General features: G+C 33.7%; 1 protein-coding gene across 1 annotated transcript in view; it reads right to left on the bottom strand.

Moving 5' to 3' along the window:
• EDEM3 (ER degradation enhancing alpha-mannosidase like protein 3) overlaps window positions 1-19,164 on the bottom strand; it is a 51,253-nt gene that overhangs the window by 18,597 nt on the left and 13,492 nt on the right. The window contains exons 3-12 of the mRNA XM_023533192.1: window positions 17,688-17,736; window positions 17,008-17,120; window positions 16,010-16,163; window positions 13,289-13,423; window positions 10,905-11,010; window positions 7,713-7,810; window positions 6,067-6,192; window positions 5,763-5,846; window positions 4,360-4,443; window positions 3,701-3,825 (exon numbers count right to left, since the gene is read on the bottom strand). Coding sequence (XP_023388960.1) covers window positions 3,701-3,825; window positions 4,360-4,443; window positions 5,763-5,846; window positions 6,067-6,192; window positions 7,713-7,810; window positions 10,905-11,010; window positions 13,289-13,423; window positions 16,010-16,163; window positions 17,008-17,120; window positions 17,688-17,736 — 1,074 coding nt within the window. The remainder of the gene's footprint in view (window positions 1-3,700; window positions 3,826-4,359; window positions 4,444-5,762; window positions 5,847-6,066; window positions 6,193-7,712; window positions 7,811-10,904; window positions 11,011-13,288; window positions 13,424-16,009; window positions 16,164-17,007; window positions 17,121-17,687; window positions 17,737-19,164) is intronic.

Below are 19,164 nucleotides of genomic sequence, written 5' to 3'. Positions count from 1 at the left end.
CATTCCTTCTATAGAAAACCAATAGCAGAGAGGTAATGCAGATAAACTTTACGGCTGAGAACCATATAATCTTCAATTAATATTAACTGAACTAGATGAAAAAATATAATTTGATGGAATTTATTATGCAGCCATTTCAGTGATAAACAAGAAGGCTTTAAAGGTAAAGAAAATTGTTTACAAAAATTGCATAAAAAATACAACACAAAATCACATGGACTATATATAACTTTGTAAATTTTAAATACCTGTCAAGAAGGGAATACGAAGAAATAAGGGGATAATGTTTTAATAAACATTTTAAGAAAAGCTTTAATAAAATTAAAAGTGGCAGAAAAAGAGCACAGCTTTTAGATGGAGTTATAGCAACCTGAAATTTAATTATTATCTCCCAAAGCATCCTAGTTTTGGGCAGTAATAAATAACCTGTTTACTGGACAGGCTGCATAGTTTCACAGCTGTGGCCAAGCACAATTCCTGGCACACAGTAGGCCCTCAATAAAAATTTTTTAAATCGAATGCAAGTTTAAAATGCATTACTAAATAATGAACTGGAGAGGCAATGGAACACAGTGGTAAAAAACAGGGGCTTTAGAAATAGAAGAGACCTCCCTCTGACTCTCTATGAGACAAGCTATAAAGACTGTGAGCTTTAGTTTATTCTTCTGGAAAGGACATAACAATTACATGCCTAATATTAGTGTAAAAACTAAATGAGATCCTGTATGCCAATTATATAGCATAGAACCTGGCATACATACGAATTCAAAAATAGGGCTATCATTATTTGTCCTACACATAAATGATGTTTTATTTGGGAACAAAAACTCACCTGTAATGTTTCAAAACTTTTTAAACATTTTGGGTGTTTATCTTTATAGAACAATAAAATACTTCCCTGTCAACCTGCAATACACTTTCGATAATTTGACATTTTTCTGGAGGACTGACAGTTATCATGAGCAAATGCTTGAGAACTGCAGACTCGTGAGCAAGATGTTGATTTTTAACAAATTCTAGAACTGATAACGAAACAAATGATTTGTAAACACTTGGAAAAGAATAGAGACATGGTAAGATCACTACAGTATGAGTTGGGTAAACCTAGCAAGTGGGGTATCTTATATAATCTAATTTATATTAAAAAACAATAAACATATAAACAAATGCAAACACAGTCATTAAAAATGTGTCAAATTGCCAACAGTGCTTCTCTTAGGGTGGGCAAGTAGGGAAAGTGTCGTAGGGAAGATTTTCATATTCTTTTGGCCATTTAAATTCTTTCCAGTGATCATCTATTAGGGAAAAACAGATATTTCCATTTTGAAAACTGTGTGTGAGTGTGGACACCGGTGAGCCAGACGACAGCATTGGCAGATCTGTGGGAAGTAGGCCACCGAATGCAAAGGGCTTGTAATCGAAAGCGCCCAGGTGCCATGCCATGCCGTGTCTTTCCAACATTCTTCCCAAAAATTCAGATGAAAATTTTTTAAGGCATGCTTATCTAAACCGTAGATCACTAAAAACAGGTAGTTCAGCTAAAATATTAAATTATAAGAGATGAGATTCAAGCTCTTTTTTGTCTAAAAACACACAAAAAAAACAACAAAGTATGAAATTTTGCTGGGATAAGGATAAAGTTTTAAGTTCACACTAAAAAAAAAAAAAAAAAATCAGTTGCTCAAGAGCATGGTGGAGAACATCCTTTTGTCATCTAGTCATAGTTAAGTATCTGAGGTCAACTGACCATAAGGTCACCATGAGTTGAACATAACAAAGCTGCTAAAAAAACTAATAACACAGTATGATGATTAGTAGTTCTCAACCTTTTGTTGAACCAAACGCAGCTGAGAGGCACAATGTGGCCATGACTGAGCTGATGAAGCGGTGATCAACTGGGTAGAAAGTGTAAGCCCATCAACCCCACAGAGAACTAACAACTTGGTGCCTGCATCTAGGTGGTAACAGTGCTGCTGTGTCAGGCACGTCGTGAGTTGGTTAATTCTGGACATGATATTTTAAGAGACACTCTATCACCTGAATATAATCAGAAGGGGGCAAAGCCAGTGGTAAGAGGTCCAAAAACAATGTCATATAAGGAAAATTCAGTAGGTGGGAAAAGTTGTTAAATTTAAAAAACTGGAACTCTCTAAACAGAATAAATCACATCTTCCTCTATAATTCCTCAACTTGCTACTCCTCTTTCCACTACAGCACATATCACATGGCTGTGAGTATTTCTTTACATACCTATTTTCTTCACTGACTATAGATTCTAATTTATCTTTGTATCCTTATACCTAAGTACAGTACCTGGCATACAGTAAGTGATTAATTATTGTTCCTTGAATGAGCTGCCAGTATAGTATTGTGGTCAAAAGCCAATCTGCCTTGATTAAAATTCTGACTTAACCTTACTAATATGTCACCTTGAGCAAGTACCCTAACCTTTCTGTGCCTTGGTTTCTCCATCTATAAAATGAAGATTATAATAGAAATTACACATCATAGGATTGTTGTAAAGATTAAATAAGTTAAACAGCAAAAGTACATAATGAGAAGAGTGCCTAGAACATAGGAAGCAGTCAATAAATGTTACAGATAAAAAACTATCTGCTTTCATTACTCGCTGTTATCTGTGTGTTTACTTTCAGAAACTTATCCATTTCTCAGCAGCTATGGTCAGGGAAGAAAATTCCAAGTCTAATAAACTATTATCTAAATACTCTGAGTGAAGGACTACGAGACAACTTGGAGAAGATGAGGGCCTCTAACCACTGCCTGAAACTGCTTTTAGCTCTTCTAATTCTTGCTCATCCTTCAGGACACAGGATCTTCCAGAAACCTTTCAGGGACTTTCACATCCCAATTTGTATTTCCTGTCCCTTTAAAACACTTACACAATGTTTTAAAGACTGTTTATCTACCTGTCCTGAGTGATTCAATGACAGAAAAGACATGTTTTCACATTTTTAATCCTCAAAAACTAGTATAACTCTGGCATGTAAGATGCCTTGACAAATATTTGTGGAATGAACACTCACTAACCAAATAAACAAATGAGCTTTAGTGTTCATTCAGAGATGTGTTGCTGTGTTCTGGACAGTTATAACAACCAGGGATAAGTGATCTCAGAATAACCGGAATGTCAGTGAACGTCACATTAACCTAAGAGTGCTTTTCATATTTCCAGTACTTTGCGCCATCTACGTCTATCTCGTACACAATGAAACAGATAGTTAGTGCTCTTCCCCAGCCCTCCAAATTAACAACGGAATAAGAATTGTTCACGACATTGTCTCTGAGAAATTCTGGACTGAACAAATCGTAATCCAGATCATCATTATCGTGACAATTTCTAACATTTTACATAATAACAAAAACTATTAACAAAGGAAAATAACCTCAACATCCCTAATATTCCTAAAACCAAAGTTCTGATATTTAACATCATTTATTCATCTATTTAAATATCATTTGAACATCTACTGTGTGCCAGGCACTATGATAAAAATATAAACTTTTCAAACAATCTTAAATGAGTCTATTCAAGAGAGTTTAAAAAATAAACACAATGAACTAAGTTTGCATCTTCAAATACTCTTTGTAAAAGCGTTAAGTGTATCTGAATTCTAACTCATAATCGCATTGTGTGTTGTTCCAGAGTTACCCAGAAGAAAGGGATTAGGAATTGTGTTACCTGTCCTCATGACTTCCGGTACGAACATCCTTCATGGCAGCAAATCCGCAAGGCACTCTAGCATATTTATTTAAATTTTCAATAAGTGTTTTCCCTACTTCAAGGTAGTAAGGGTCTCCTGTAGCCTATTAAAAAGGAGAATATATGTATATATAGCTTATATTACCATATACCCATTCATTTATCAAGTATTTATTGAGTACCTACTAGGTGCCAGGCATTGTATCAGACACTGGAACACAAGCTACACAGAATCTGCTCTGAAAATAAGCCATGGATCTGCTTTATGGGATTACTTAAACACATAATGAGAAAGCCATTCAACTGTATAACTTAGCATTTAGACTAAATTTCTAATGCCTAAAAAGGCTGCCTGATTGAGGGAAGGCAAGAGACATGCTTTAGAAAGCAGCTCTAGAATATAAAATTTCCCTTTAAAGAAATGTTTACATAAATACTTTGAAAAGGCATAAAACTTAAGTGTCAATTCTGGCATCTTTCAATAACTTTATGGACTAGATTAATAAGAACTGTGATATACACAACCGTGATAACATTAAACAAAGACTTAAAAACCTAATTATTATTTTAAGACAGTGAGTCTCATATCCAACAGAGAATGGGAGCTAAACGGCAAAAGGAGAGGTAAATAAGCTTACTTTATATAAGAAGTAGGTACTTTCTGCAAATTCTGGCCTTAAAGGATGTTGAGCCCAATGTACCCTGAAATCTGTTGTAAATGCCTGGACAAAAACACATTCAAATAGGCATAAAAATGTGATTTAAAAAAATTAATAAGTAGTTCTAGAATACATAGCATTTAAATTAGATCACAAAAAGTAAAAATAATTAAAATATCAACAGTTTTCACCTATAAAATGAAGATTTTTCATTGCTTAAAATCACAATTCATTTTCGCTAAGGCTATTTTTACTAACTAAAGGGAAGTATTTTTAAAATTGTCATTTTGGCTATTAGGAAGCTTAGGAAAAACTATGAAACTGAGTATTGCCACCACATGGGTGCTGATAGTTCTACATAATTGTTTTCTTCTTTTCTCATCTCTTTTTTCTCTAAGTTATTAAGCCCCGAGGTCTCTTATGTCTATTTTAGCATTGTTTTAGTGCTTTTTAAAAAAAAAAAAAAAATAAAATAACAGCTTCAAGTACTGTGGAATGAGGAAGGACAGTATTTAAAAATAAAACTAGTCTCACCTGCAATGTATTCAATAACAGAGTCAACTTTTTTTTTTTAAAAAAGATAACAATAAAAACAAAAACCTTTATGGGAACCAAATAAAACTCCATATATGATAAGATGTACTTAGTTGAAACCTCAGTTTATTCTGAATGCATAGGAATTTTCTACAATGCACAGTTCTAAACACCTGAAGGCTAATAAAGCTATACTTTCTAAAGTGAACACTTTAGGAAGTATTCAAGTTGGTGGCATGTTTAGATAGCTCATAGAAAGTAGCGAATAAGCAGGGACATACATGAATTTGGAAATTTTTAATGGTACATTTCTGGAAAGCCAAAAGGGATGCTATTAAAATCTAACCATATGAAGCTAGCAAGAATATTTATTACTGATATAATGTATAAACCGGGAAGAATAATTCTCAATCAGCATGAGAAGAGCTGGCAGTCCCCAAATTTCCAGGAAGCATGTGTGGTCAGCAGAAGTATATTCGGTGTATACTATTTTCATAAAATAAGCTTTAGAAAATTAAAAGTAAAAAGGTCTCCCTAGCTGGTGGGTGTATGTAAAAGAAAGAAACAATATGGAATATGTCGTGGATTAGAAAAGGTTGAGAAATACTAATTTGGAATTTTTTTAAACATAAAATTAATAAAATGTCAGCATTACACTATACTAGACTGCTCTGAACACATGACAAAAAGAAAAAACATATATATCATATAAATTAAAATTACTTAAACTATTTAACTAGGAAAAAGTAAATAACGAAGAACAAACCAACCCTGAAGATGACATCTGTATCTTTAAATCAGCAATTTACAGTACATGTACACTAAAATTCCCAAGATTATTTGCTTACCTCTGGTAGAAAATTGTGTTTTTTAATCACCTGATATAACATTTCATGAGTTTCAATAGCAGGTCTAATATCCCCCTTTAAGACCTAGAAGTCAAAAACAACAACAAAATTACCTAATAAGAGTTGATTTTTTTTTATCTGCAATCGTTACGTAGACAGGAAAATGTAGATTACTACAGTTTTGAAATGTGACTCTGATTTGGTAATTCAGTTTTAGAGATCGCAAATGCACTTAATTATAATCGCTTTATTTTAATATGGAAAAACAGCAGAGTTTTGTTTTTGGTTTTTGTTTGTTTGTTACCTGCAAACCCGGAAAAAAGGCAAGCAACGCATCCATCCAGGTCCGAGCGTTGAGCATGGGCTTGTGGATGTGCACGTCGAGCAGGAGAGGGGGCTGGCTGATATACCGCATTATGGCCTCGTAGTGCTAAGAGAGCACAGTACGTGTTCAGCAAAGGAAATGAACTACTCCGAACGAACCATGTCATTAAACAGCACTGTGAAGAAACTAACCCTAAATTTATACATAAATTTATGAATTATTAACTATGTTAATTTTTCAATTATTTGAGATAGAAATATTTCCAGAACACACTATATATACTCCCGTGTTATTTAACTTGAATAGTAAAGACTATACTTAATATAGGACCTTCAAAGGGAAGTAGGTCGGAGCATGGCTATCCTGTGGGAGATGCCCTCATGGCCCAACGGTGCTCTTATGTCCTCTTGAAACAGAGCTACAGGCTTTTGTATTATAAAATTAGTTTCGTTTTCTCCCGTGTCTAGGACGTTTGGTCCCTTCTCAGTTAATATTCTGGTGCTCACCACAACCCAAACTAATGCATCTAATCACTGCTGCCACTCTTATGATCTGTTATGTCTGCCTTTTAAGCTCTTAAAAACTATTTTCCTCCTCCTTTTATCTTCTTCTCCTAGTTATTTCTCAGCTTTGATGACAGTTTGCACTGTTAGAGTCACTGAATGATAATGAGCCAACAAAAATAATATCCATCTTCAATCACTCCAAGGAAATCTTGTTATGATCTAACTGATGACTTATTAGGGCTCTTACTGTAGTGTTTTTTCCCCTAACTCATTGATTATTTAATAATTATTGAGTACCTGCTAGATGTTAAGGCACTGTTCTAATCACCCCATATGCATTAGCTCATTTAATCCTCTCAAGATCTCTATAAATAGTACTAGTACTCCTATTTTGTGGATAAGAGATTGAGGCAAACAGTATAAAGTTATTTGCCAAAAGTCACAAAACCAGGATTTAAACCCAGGCAGGACAACTCTCATACTTCTACTATACATACTGTCTCGTAGTAACGTGGGTGGACAAAGAAATGGTAAATTATTTCAAAAAGAATACAGTGATGCAGTTAATGAGTTTGCTGTATTAATTTCAGTGTCCTTCAATTACAGACACATACAGTCTAATCAGGTTCAAAAATACTCTTCTTCTGCCCTGAAAGTATGCCTCTGGCTCTGATCCAGACCTAAGACTCACACGCCTGCTTTTGAAATGACTACTCAAAAGTTTCTTCAAAGCCCTGCATACCTGGTGTGATCATGAACTAGGACAAACTTCCAAGATTTCAAAAAAAAAAATCAAAGGAGAAAGCTAACTAGTACTCTATTCCAATAATTCTCTTCCTTGTAAAAATGAAGATTAGTAAAACTCAGATGTACATATTATATTCCTTACTGGCAGATCTTGAAAACTGATGAGATGAAAGTAAAACTACTTTGTAAACTAATTTTTGTAATATATGTAGCTTTTACCCTATCTATAACATCATCAGGGAATACTGACAAAAAAACTACTACGCATATAGAAATAGTTATTTTTCAGAATGTCACTCAGATAATTGAGTTTCTCTCAAAATCTGGCACTCAAATTGGCTCTAAAGTCAATACAAAATCGGATCAACTTACTGTATTAAATCGTTCCAGAAAACTGTCATCTCCAAGCAAGACATAGGCTTTCAATAGATATTCATAGTAGGAATCAATGCCTGCTCCAACTCCACTATCTGTGCAAAATACATATAAATGTGGTTCATACTAAAAAAGCCAAAAATTCTTTACAGAGCTTAAGGTACTAGTACACTAAGAATGAAAAATTAGTCTAAACATGAAACTTTTAAGCACAAATTACACATTTACAGAAATATTAACCCTACTACATGAATAGTTCTTTTGCTGATAGTTTATATGTTAAAAAAAAAAATCTAACTTTGCAAAATTGGTTACAGGGGCCTTATTTAAAGGCAAGAAATACTAGTTTTTTTTTTAAAGCTTATTTTTCTCAGTGAAGAACTCTAAAGAGGAAGCACTTGAGGGTACCACTATGCATTTTTTTGATCAGACCCTTAATCAGTAAGACATCAGTCTTTAAAGTTATAACAAATATGAGAACAAGACTGTCTGGAGGTGCCTGTTCTAATTGCTAAAACTAGCACTAACGGTTGGCTTCTTCCTCCAAGATTATCACTGAGGGCCAAGGAAAGAAAATAACAAGAAGAAAATCAAGACGCCTGATGGCAGGGGGCAGGGAAAGGGAAGGGGCAGCTTTGGCCCCGAGCGGCAGGCAGGCAGGCAGGCAGGCAGGCAGGCAGGCAGGCAGGCATGGCTATGGAAGGATCAAACAGGAGGGAAACTGCTGGCTCTCGCTCTGCTCTTGCTTCCCTGCTACCACTGCCATAAGACAAAACGTCTCCTCCCACACCTGCTACAACTCAGAGCTGTGCTCTGGGTATCCTCAGGAGTAAAATCAGCACAGCACAGAAGCCCTGCATTAAGAACTCAACAAATGAGGTGGGAACTAATTTTAGACATTCTCTTCCCTACCTTTTCCCTCCAAACTCCTAAGGCTGGTGAATTATAATTTAAATTATAATTACACTCTAAGAAACCCCTATACCCAGAGCACGCTCTAGGGCAATTAAATCAAAATCTGTATTTTTTTAAAACTTCTTATAATTCATCCCTAAGATCACTGGACCGATAGGAATTGGGGTCTGACATTCCCACAAAATAGGTGACAAGGGAACATGAACTTTTAGGCCAAAAACACTTAAGCAGCATGAGTTTAAAAAAAAAAAAAATACTGGAATAAGAGTTTATCAGAATAAATATTAGAACAGGCAAACCAAAAAATTTAAATTAGCCTAATAAACATAGAAAAGAGCTAGGGAAGATATTAGCAAAACAAAATAATTTTTTTTAATCAAACAGAAATATATAAATAAAAATGTAACAGTTAAACTAACATAATAGATGAGATATGAAGCAGAAGGGATATAGCTGAGAGACAGATTAGCAAACTAGAAGACCATATGTAGTAATCTTCTAAAAGAAAAAAAAAGGCAGGGGCAAAAAAGCTAAGATATATGGAGGACGGAAATAGAAGCTATTTAGATAACAGGAACTGCAAAAAGAGATGAATAAAAATGAAAAGGATAAAATAACTAAAAAATAAGGATGAATTTTCAGCAATTAAAAACAAGATTTTAAATAGGGCATACAGAATATCAAAATGAGAGATAAATAAGATTCTATACCTAAAATTTTAATATTTTTATAAATTTCTCTCTGCCTTTGATATTCTTAATCTTCCAGAAAGAGTATACCTTTTATACAAAGGTATAAAAATCAGTAAAATATCAGATTTTTAACAGGATGTAAGACAATAGTTGTATTTTCAAAACCTTGAAAGAATTTTAAGCAGAAAACTGTATACACAGCCAAACTGTTACTCAAATATGAAAGCATAATAAAATTATTAGACAGAAGGCCTCAGAAGCTATTAAAAGCAGCTGAAAAGAGTTTGGGATAAATAACAAAAAGAGAAACAAATCTAAAAGGTGTTGCAAGCAGTATACAAGATAAGTGACCAAGTACCTTAATAAAGTTTATCTTTAAAGAAAGAGAGAGTAAGACCAAAAGAAAAAAGAGAAAACATATTCATAATAAATAAGAACTAAATATCTATATGATATCAACATAATGGAGGATGAGGTCTGGGGTGGAAGGAATCAAAGGGATAGGAGAGCTTGCTAAAGTTCATGTCTTACTAAGACACAAACACAGGGTTCAATGAAACACGAAAGGATCAGAAAGAAACAGAAAAGGTTGAACACACTGAAATAATTATGATAGTATAAATAAGTCCAAATATATTGCAGACGTAGGGAAGAGTCAACGACTGTACACAGAAGTAATAGGTGGTCAAGTAAGTTGCTTTTGTCCATTCATGGGGCTTATTAAATTATCAAAAATGTCTAAGTAAAATGAGCCATGCATGAACTAATGATTAGAGTGTCATAAGCCAAGATTATTTTAAATTATTAATTGCACCTGAGTTCCAAAGCAGGTTAAAAAAAAAAAGAAATTGCAGAATTCTAAACCCAGGATTTAGATTAGTTTTAGGAACACTTCAGATAAAATTTAGAAAAATTTTATACAATACTGAATAGAGGCAATAATTTTATTTTTAATATGTTCAAATTAATAATTATCTTTTTAATTTATTGAAATACAGGCAGTTATTTTTTATTTTATTTAAAATAAACCTTTTGGAAAATAGAGAAATACATAAACAGGATAATCTCAGGAATATTTTAGTATATTTCCTTCCATTCATCTATGCTTCTTTTATAGGGCTTAGAAAGTCATATTCTTTATACAATCCTATATCCAACCTGTTGATTCCCATACACTGTCATGTGCTTTGTCTCATGATTCCAATTCATTTTAATAAAATTTGGTGACAGCATTGTTAAATACAGGTTGCACTTAACTAGACCTTGATTTGAGATGGCTGAGGTATTCTGATTCTCTAGTCCTCAAAGAAATTAGTTCTAATATTTCATCTATGCCTTCTACCTATAATGCTATGCCCATTTAGGTATGACACAGAACACTAAGTCATCTAGAAGAAGCATGCTATTATTTGGCACACCAAAGAAAAAAAAAATCAGGCTAAATCAGTTATAATACCAGCAATCTTTTCAGAAACTATGCTTTATACTTTCCCAAAGATTACTTTAACAAATGAAAATCCTTTATTTCCCAACCATTCTGAGGATATGAATTCTTGATTTAAAAAAAGCCCAACTTACATACCTTTTCGTACCCAATCTCCGGTATGAATATTTATAGTCACACCCACTAAATTACTACTTCGCTGTCTTTTTTCCCAGAGAAAATCAAGAGCTTTTCTTGCATATTCCTACAATTAAAAAAAAGGAAAAGCATACTTGAAGAATTTCATGTCTCTGGCAAACAAGAAACAAAGAAACAAAAATCAAAGTCCCATAACATATTTTAAAGGTTAACTAAAATTCCTAAGACAACCATTAATAATATATACTAAATTTCCTTACAAGTCAAATCTTGGCTCTTTTTCAACCAATCAAGTCTAGCTAAAAAGAATGACTCTAAAATGCTACCTAGTGACCACGATCTCGCTCTAAAACTGTCCATGTTTATCTAGCTTTGTAGTTCAGGTTCACATTCACACACATGTATTACTAAACTATATTAACTGCTGACATAATTAAATGTACTTGTTAAAAAAATTTCTGTCATTTAAATGCAAAGTGAAAATCTCCTTAGTTTTATTTAGAAAATTGGAAGAGAATTTCAGTTAGTATGCCATCTTTGAAACAGGCATTTCAGAGCCTACTTTTTTAAATAGCATGCAACTTTCTTAGAGAAAAGTAAGTAAACCAACTAGTATTCATTTGTTAAACTTTTAACCTTATTATAACATTTTCTTTTTTCATTTATTTTTATCCATCAGATACTAAATTAACTTCTGATCAAATTCTTGACTTTTGGACAAAAAGATGTTATAAAACATAAAAGCAAAGGACATGAACAGGAGAGTATTTAAATTAAAAATTAATTTCAGAGCATAAATCTATTTAGCATTACAGAAGTTCAATAAAAGAAAAAAAAATTATCAAACCAATTTGTTACTTTGCAGATTTAAGAATACAATGTAAAATAGTTTTAATCCTTGATTCAAACTAATTATGCTGACTTTTTAAAATGAAGCAGATTTAATTACATGCTATAATTTCAGAGCCAGAAAGTTTCATAAAAATGATAGTTCCCTACTAAGAAAATAGGCCCAGTGAAATAAAAAATTTAACCAAAGTTTATGAGTATATGAATTATAGAACAATTAATATGAGAATTCAGATCTCTTTATATATTAGACCAAAAGTCAGCAAACTTTTTCTGACAGAGACCAGACAATAAATATTTTAGGCATTATGGGTTATACTGTTACAGTCACGATTACTCAATTTTGTCAATGCAACACAAATGCAGCCATAGACAAAAATAAATACGTGAGCATGGCTGTGTTCAATAAAACTTTATTCACAAAAACATGCAGAGGCTGGATCTGGCCCCCAGACTGTAGTTTGCCAACTATGTATTAGATAGATGCTCTATCAACTGCATCAGGTTGCTTCTTTTATAATAAATTACTGTATATTCAAGAAGTTTTAACAAAAATAATGATTTGCAATAGATTTACTTATAAATACAAAATAGCCCAGTGGAAGAACATAGGCTTTGAATGCTGAAAGGCAAGGATTCTAATTCCACTTCCACTCATTCACCCACTCGCTGTGCATCTCATCTTATTTGAGCCTCATTTTCCTTACCTGCAGATGCATCAGTATCTCAGAGTTTGTAGTTCAAATCAGATAGCATACAAAAGGACTACACTTTTTAATAAAGGGAAAATATTACTCAACATGGTATAGAATAAAATTAAACCAAACATGATAAATCTGTCCTTAAGACACTCTGAACATACATAAACACAAAGACCATTTGACTTGTTTTTTATACCCAGATCCAATGTCTCTAATGTTAGTATATAACCACTATTTCTGCTTGCTCTATGTGGGCCATTTGATGAATTTTTAAAAATTCTCCTATGTTTATAAAAGAGGGTGCTTTGTGTTACTATTGCACTGCAGTGACAAGCTTCAACAACAAGATAAAATAAAAAGTTTGAGACATAGACCACAATAAACTATTTGAGGGTCATTAAGTGTTTTGGAAATGAATAACATTGCCCTCGGAGTAAACAAACTTACAGATAAGACTCTCAGTCAAGACTTAAGTGCAAAAATTTCACTGTGTGTTAGATTAGTGAAGTTTTCAGAAATGCAATAGACCATCTAGAAGTCTAACAAAACATAGAGACATAGTATTTCCTATAAGACATTTGTGATATCAAATTCATACAGGTAATATGGCTAAAAAGTCTTCTAAGAATAAACCTAAAAATTTATAGTTTGTGATAAAAATGCAAAATCGTATTTAATACATCTACCTCATAATGACTTCTATGTTTCTGACAAAAATTGTGATGAAGCTTAGATAAAAGTTCACTAAAATAACAGTAATCCTAACTGACCAATGAAAAAAGATATAGAGTTAGTTATGCCCAATACCCAGATTGAAGACTGTGAAAAGCAAACCTCAAATATTGTTGCTCCTGTGAATCGACTTAAAGCAGCAAACTCAAGGATCAAGGTACCTGCACACGCTGTACAGGTGTCAGTCTCAGTTCCTGTCCGAGCTTCTGGTTTTCTGATACCAAACTTTAAATTAATCTAAATAAAATCAGAAGATTACCATTAGCAATTATCAAGAGATAATGTTTCATGGATAAGAAACTATTTTTAATCAAGACTCTTTTTCAAAACATGAAAATAATTCACAAAATAACTAAACACCAAAATTCAATCTGATGATCTTTGTGACTTTCCAACTGACATCGAGGGAAGTATATGCTACACACATAATGTATTCATGAGGTAAGTAAGTTTTCATTTAGTTCTTTCCTTGAATGATACTGAACTTCATTATCATAAGAATTACATACAGAAAATAACTTTTATAACAATTTTACTCGCAAGACAGTATGAACTAGTTAGTTCAAGAATAGGGAACTAGACCAGCCCTAGAAGAAATTAGGTTTAACTGAGAATTTATGAAAAACCAGTACTATACTAAATAGTTCTTCATAGAGAAAACACTGATTGTGGCATGTATTTAAAAGGAAATTCTGTTTACGGGTTTTAAAAGTTTTGAAATACAAAGTATATTGCCTTACTGGCAGGCTAACAAAGAAGGCAAAAAAATTTTTTTCAAAGGAATATTTTTTTTTCTGTAATTCACAGAGAGCCAAACTGTCTTTTGTTAATACTACAGTATAAACCTGGATTAACCGGAATTAAACTGACAAGAAACTGATTAAAAATAGAAAATTTTATGCAGTCCAAATAACCAAAGAGCAAGCATATGCCAAGGATTTGGCATAACAACAAACAAAAAAATCAAGTAACGTCATGAGTATGTTCCCTGGTCAGTTATTATTCAAACTCTTATAAAGAGAAGCTCAAATAAATTTATTGAGAAAGAATAAATTACTTGCAGAAATTAACTGCTGGTTATGCCTATTAAGTGTCAATCGACAGACTCTAGAAATATGTAAATGAGGAGAGGGAAAATATCCACTCAACAACAACAAAAAACAACCAAAGTGCATGGGAAGTGGACCACTATGTTGGCTTCACTATTGCAAAAAAATGATGATTTTATATTTTTCTTATTAAATTGGCAAAAGAATACAATATCAGCAACAGTAAATGACATATGTACTTTTATACAACACTGAGGAACTTTCCGGAAAAGAACTGGGCAATAAGTATCCAAAGTTTATTTTAAAAAAGCATTCTCTATTTCTATGACTTATTATTTCTTCTTCTAGTAATTTATATTAAGAAAAAAATAAGTAAAAATACAGATATAAGGAAGAGCTATTTAAAATGTCAAAAAACTAGAAACTTAAATAAGAGTTAATAATTGTCTGCTTCAGAAAAAATAAGATTGGTCACAATCTACTGATTCGATGGGTAAATCAATAGGCTGTGACGTCTAGTTTAAAAAGCACTGCTCTGTACCATGCTGTATCTCTAGTCAGAGATTTCTTGATGGAGGAAACGAGTCTTATTTGGTAGAGAAGTTATTCCAGGTTATAAAGATGGCAAGCCTAAAAGCAAGGAAATGAAAATAACAAACGAATTTAAAAAAGCAAAAAAAAAACTAAAACCCTAGGTGTTTTGGGGACATTAACAGATTATTTTGAAAGAGGTTTTATTGCCAAACCATAAGGAATTCTGAAAGTTAAAAGACACTTAGCACAACAGGGAGAGTTAGTAAAACTTCTGAGGGCAGAGTAATTTGATAAAAATTATGTTTTAGTTAGATTAATTTTTTAAGTCTCTGAAGGATAAACTAGAAGGAAAAGAGTAAGATATACATTGACAATAGTCCAGGAATTAAACTGTATTGGTTTCTACTAGCACAGCAGCAGTAAGAAAAGAAAACAGAGCTTCGTAATGGCTGAGGTGTCTGACTGGGCTAAGAAGAAGAGGGTAATGTTGTTAATTACGAATGAAAAAAATCAGGAGAGAGAGCTCTTTCTATCTTCAATGGCTTATTTTCCTCTGCTGTAAATATAACATTTTTTTTCTTGGGGGGAAAAAACACAAAACTTCTTTAAATGACTGCTGCCAACTTTCTTTACCAACACAGAAGAAATCTCAAAATGAATGGTCGCATACTTTCACTAACTTTTAACCTGTCTTTCTCATTTATTCTATCACAGTACATCCTTCAAGGCTCTCTTTGCACCTAATTCTAATGTTCTCTAGAACATCTCCTTTCGAAAATGTCTTAAGATTTTCCAGTACCATCCACTGCTTTGTGGTTCTCCTCCCTACATCTCTGAACACTCCTTTTCACCACGCTACTCGCTACTTCCTCCTCATTCCCCCTATGTCCTCTGTTCTCTCTATAACCTCTCTGGAAAGTTAACACCTATCCTCAGTTTCCACTACATCTTCTGCACAAATAACTGCCCAAATTCACGTCTGGCATGTTTCTTCCTTCTGCAACATAATCTAATCTGTTATGCGGTGACACATAAAAGGTTTAAAGGAATCTAAATTATCACTACCATTCAAATGCAATTTAACTGAAATGTCTACACAAATTTGTTATCTAGCTGTGAAGCACTTCTCTCCAGCCTCAAGCAGGTGAGGAATTGTTTTTTGTGTGTGCTTTTTCGTTTTGTCTTGTTTTTTTGGCAAAGGAAGTATATAAAGACTGTCATATTTTTCAGAACTACTTACTCTTGGATAAGGAAGGCCACTGGTAGTGTTGAAAGCTGGTAAAAGTTTGTAACCCAATTGCTTTGCCATTTGGAGAAGCTCGTCATTGTACCACTGCATGTACTCCCCTTTTTCTTTCAGCATGATCGCCAATGAGTGTCCACCCAAAAGACCTCTGTAATCACAGAGATGGAACATTACCCACATCTCACAGATACTTAAAGGTCATCGCTTAAAAGGATGTGAGTATCTTGTTATCGACAACTTAGCGCACATAAGGGAAGGTCACAGAAAAACTTAATTTTTTATCTAACTCTGGCTACTCATTTTACGACAACCATTATAATTACATAGCCAGTATTAAAAAAAAAAAAATCAGATGTTCAATCTGTTGTAATTAAATACCTTAAATTTTCTTAAAATAACGTCCTAGAAATCACTTATTTTAAGATTTGAAAACTTAATTTTAACATTTAAATTAAATTTAATTATATCATCGTGAAATCTGTAACTCTTAGTATAACATTAAAAAATAACAATATCCCACTCTGTATTAAATGTAACTGATTAATCAACTCTGTGAAGAGCTACATAACTATTTCTTAAATTTAACTGAATAGACTCACTTTGACAAAAGGAAATGAGTTACAATAACACAAAAGTAGCCATTAAATATAAAAATGTAATATGATGAAACTTGAATAAATCCTTTAATTCTATATTTTTAAATAATCCAAGAGCATTTCAAATTGTAATCCTATAAATTTAGTTTAATTTGACTTGAAGAGGTGCTGACGAAGGTTAGCAAACTATATTGCTAGTGAAAAATCTGTGATGTAATTAGTATGCAAATATTCAACCTAGAGTTCTTTTTTAACAATATACAGGGATTACCTCTGATTTGATTCTGCAACTATTTCCAAAGCCTGCTGCTGTCTGTGCCTAACGAAATGCAAGGTCAGCCCACAGCCCGTGTTTTGTAATATCCCAACTTTTATTTTACGTACTTACATACTTACCCAAGCACTCTGATGTTTGTTTCAAAGACTGATACAACTACATCATTATCTAAATTAACATCTCTTAAAACTTTTCTCACCGCATCTTCAAATTCTTTAGTTTTATTTAATACCTAGGAGAAGAAGATTATGAAAATAAAGTTCTTTCTATAAAGTCAAAGAGAAATGGCCTCAGAATGAGCTACAAAAACAAGTTAAAATATCTCAAGATTCTAAAAAGTGACATATACAAAATATTTTCCTTACACATATAATAAAAATGTGATAATATCTAAAATTGAAAAACTTTAGTGGTTAATTGCATTATAAAGAATCTTTTATGCACTTCTTTTTTAGACACATTAACATATCGCAAGGATTTCAAACTAATCATTATTGTAACTGTTAACTGGTTTCTTAACGTTTAACCCATGACCTAGAGTCACATGAGGTCAGCTCTACTGGGATGTAGTTGCCAAGGCAAAACACAACAAAAAACCCTCCTATTCACCAAACTTCATTGTGAAAGCTGCTACTCTCAGCAGAAAGCACATCCTTCAGGACATTATTGCGAGTGACGCTAAACCCCATGCCACCTGCCACCTTCACCCTATGGATGCCCTGCCATTCATTATAGAGGCAGAACAATGTTGTGGTCAAGAGCAAGCTCTGATCAGAATTTTGGTTTTTTCACTCGCTACCTTTCTAATCTCAATCAAGCTACTTCGACCTCTGAGCCTGTTTTTTCGTCTACAAAAAAGGAAATAACCACTCTCATAGGGTTATTTAAATGAGATAATAATGTATGTAAAGTACTTTTAGTGGAATGCCTGAACAATAAGTGCTTAATTCATTACTATTATTATCATTATTACCACAAGGGTCCAGAATCCTGTCTGTGGATTCTTGCAATAAGCTCCATGAAGGGGTCCCACATATCAATATTATGTGATGATGTCTTTTTACTCCCTGCCACAAGGAGCCAGAACTCCAGTTATATCACACATCTGCCCAGGGGCAGCAGCACCACCTCCAAGTGGCAGCTTATTAGAAACACAGATTCTGGAGCCCCGCCTTCGGTCTTCTGGATCAGAATCTGCTTTTCAGCAAGATCTTTAGGTGACTTATAGTATACACTGAAGTTTTAAAAGCACTGCATCACTGTACAGTGGTTCTCAAACTTTAACACACATCAGAATCATCTCAAAAAGTATAAAAAACAGGCTGCTAGGCCTCACTGCCAGACTTTCTGGTTCAGTATGTCTGGGATGAGGCCCTAGAATCTGCATTACAAACAAGATGTCAGGTGATGCTGATGCTGCTGGTCCTGGGATCACATTCTGACAACCAATGTCAAAGTGTACAATTGGTATAACTTGAAGAATATAATCCTTATAATAATTAATGGCTGCTCAATTGGAGACCGACAGATTTCTAAATATAGGAAAGTTACACAGCTGGGAACCACCTTTTCTCCTGCATTTCTGATAACACTGTTAAAAACACATACGCTGTCTGAGGTCCACGCTCATAAAGATCAGCTACGAGCTTACAGAGCTGACAGGAAACCTGCTACATGGAAGGATAAAGTCAAGGTGACAGAATGAGAAACAAACTTAAGGCCGCCTATAGTCTTTCCTAATACACAGCCAGGGCTCCTCACCCCTATACCAAGGGAGACCTGATGTGCATAACTCACCTACAGTTACGAATAAATAACACCTCCTGGTTTCTCTCAGGGGAGTAATTTGTGCCTCCCAGGCCATTTTATTTATCTTTTTCTCTTCACCTATTATAGATCACCTAGGACCACTAAGCCAAAAATAAGGCATATGATATTCTCTCCCATTTGCATAATCATTAAAATATAGTTTGCACATTCCTTTACTCTCTGAAAAATGAAGCCCCAACTTTTGAAACCCTGACCCAGCCAAAAAGACCTAAACAACCATGGTCTTTTCAACAAATAGGTCTTCTCAACCATGGCTGCATTTTATAAACAAACAGATGTTTTAAAAGAATAAATAATAATGCCCAGCCTAACCCCAGAGCCATTAAATCAGAATAACTTGGGAGACGGGGACACTTTTTAAAGCTTCACAGGCAACCCTCCGAAGGCGCTGGTACAGTTGAGAATCTCTGGTTAAGAAGGAACCAAGGAGGGAGAAAGGGAGGGGT

This window comes from Pteropus vampyrus, unplaced genomic scaffold, assembly GCF_000151845.1.
Source record: "Pteropus vampyrus isolate Shadow unplaced genomic scaffold, Pvam_2.0 Scaffold98, whole genome shotgun sequence".
NCBI classification, from domain to species: Eukaryota; Metazoa; Chordata; class Mammalia; order Chiroptera; family Pteropodidae; genus Pteropus; species Pteropus vampyrus.
This window is presented reverse-complemented; position numbering and strand designations above follow the sequence as displayed.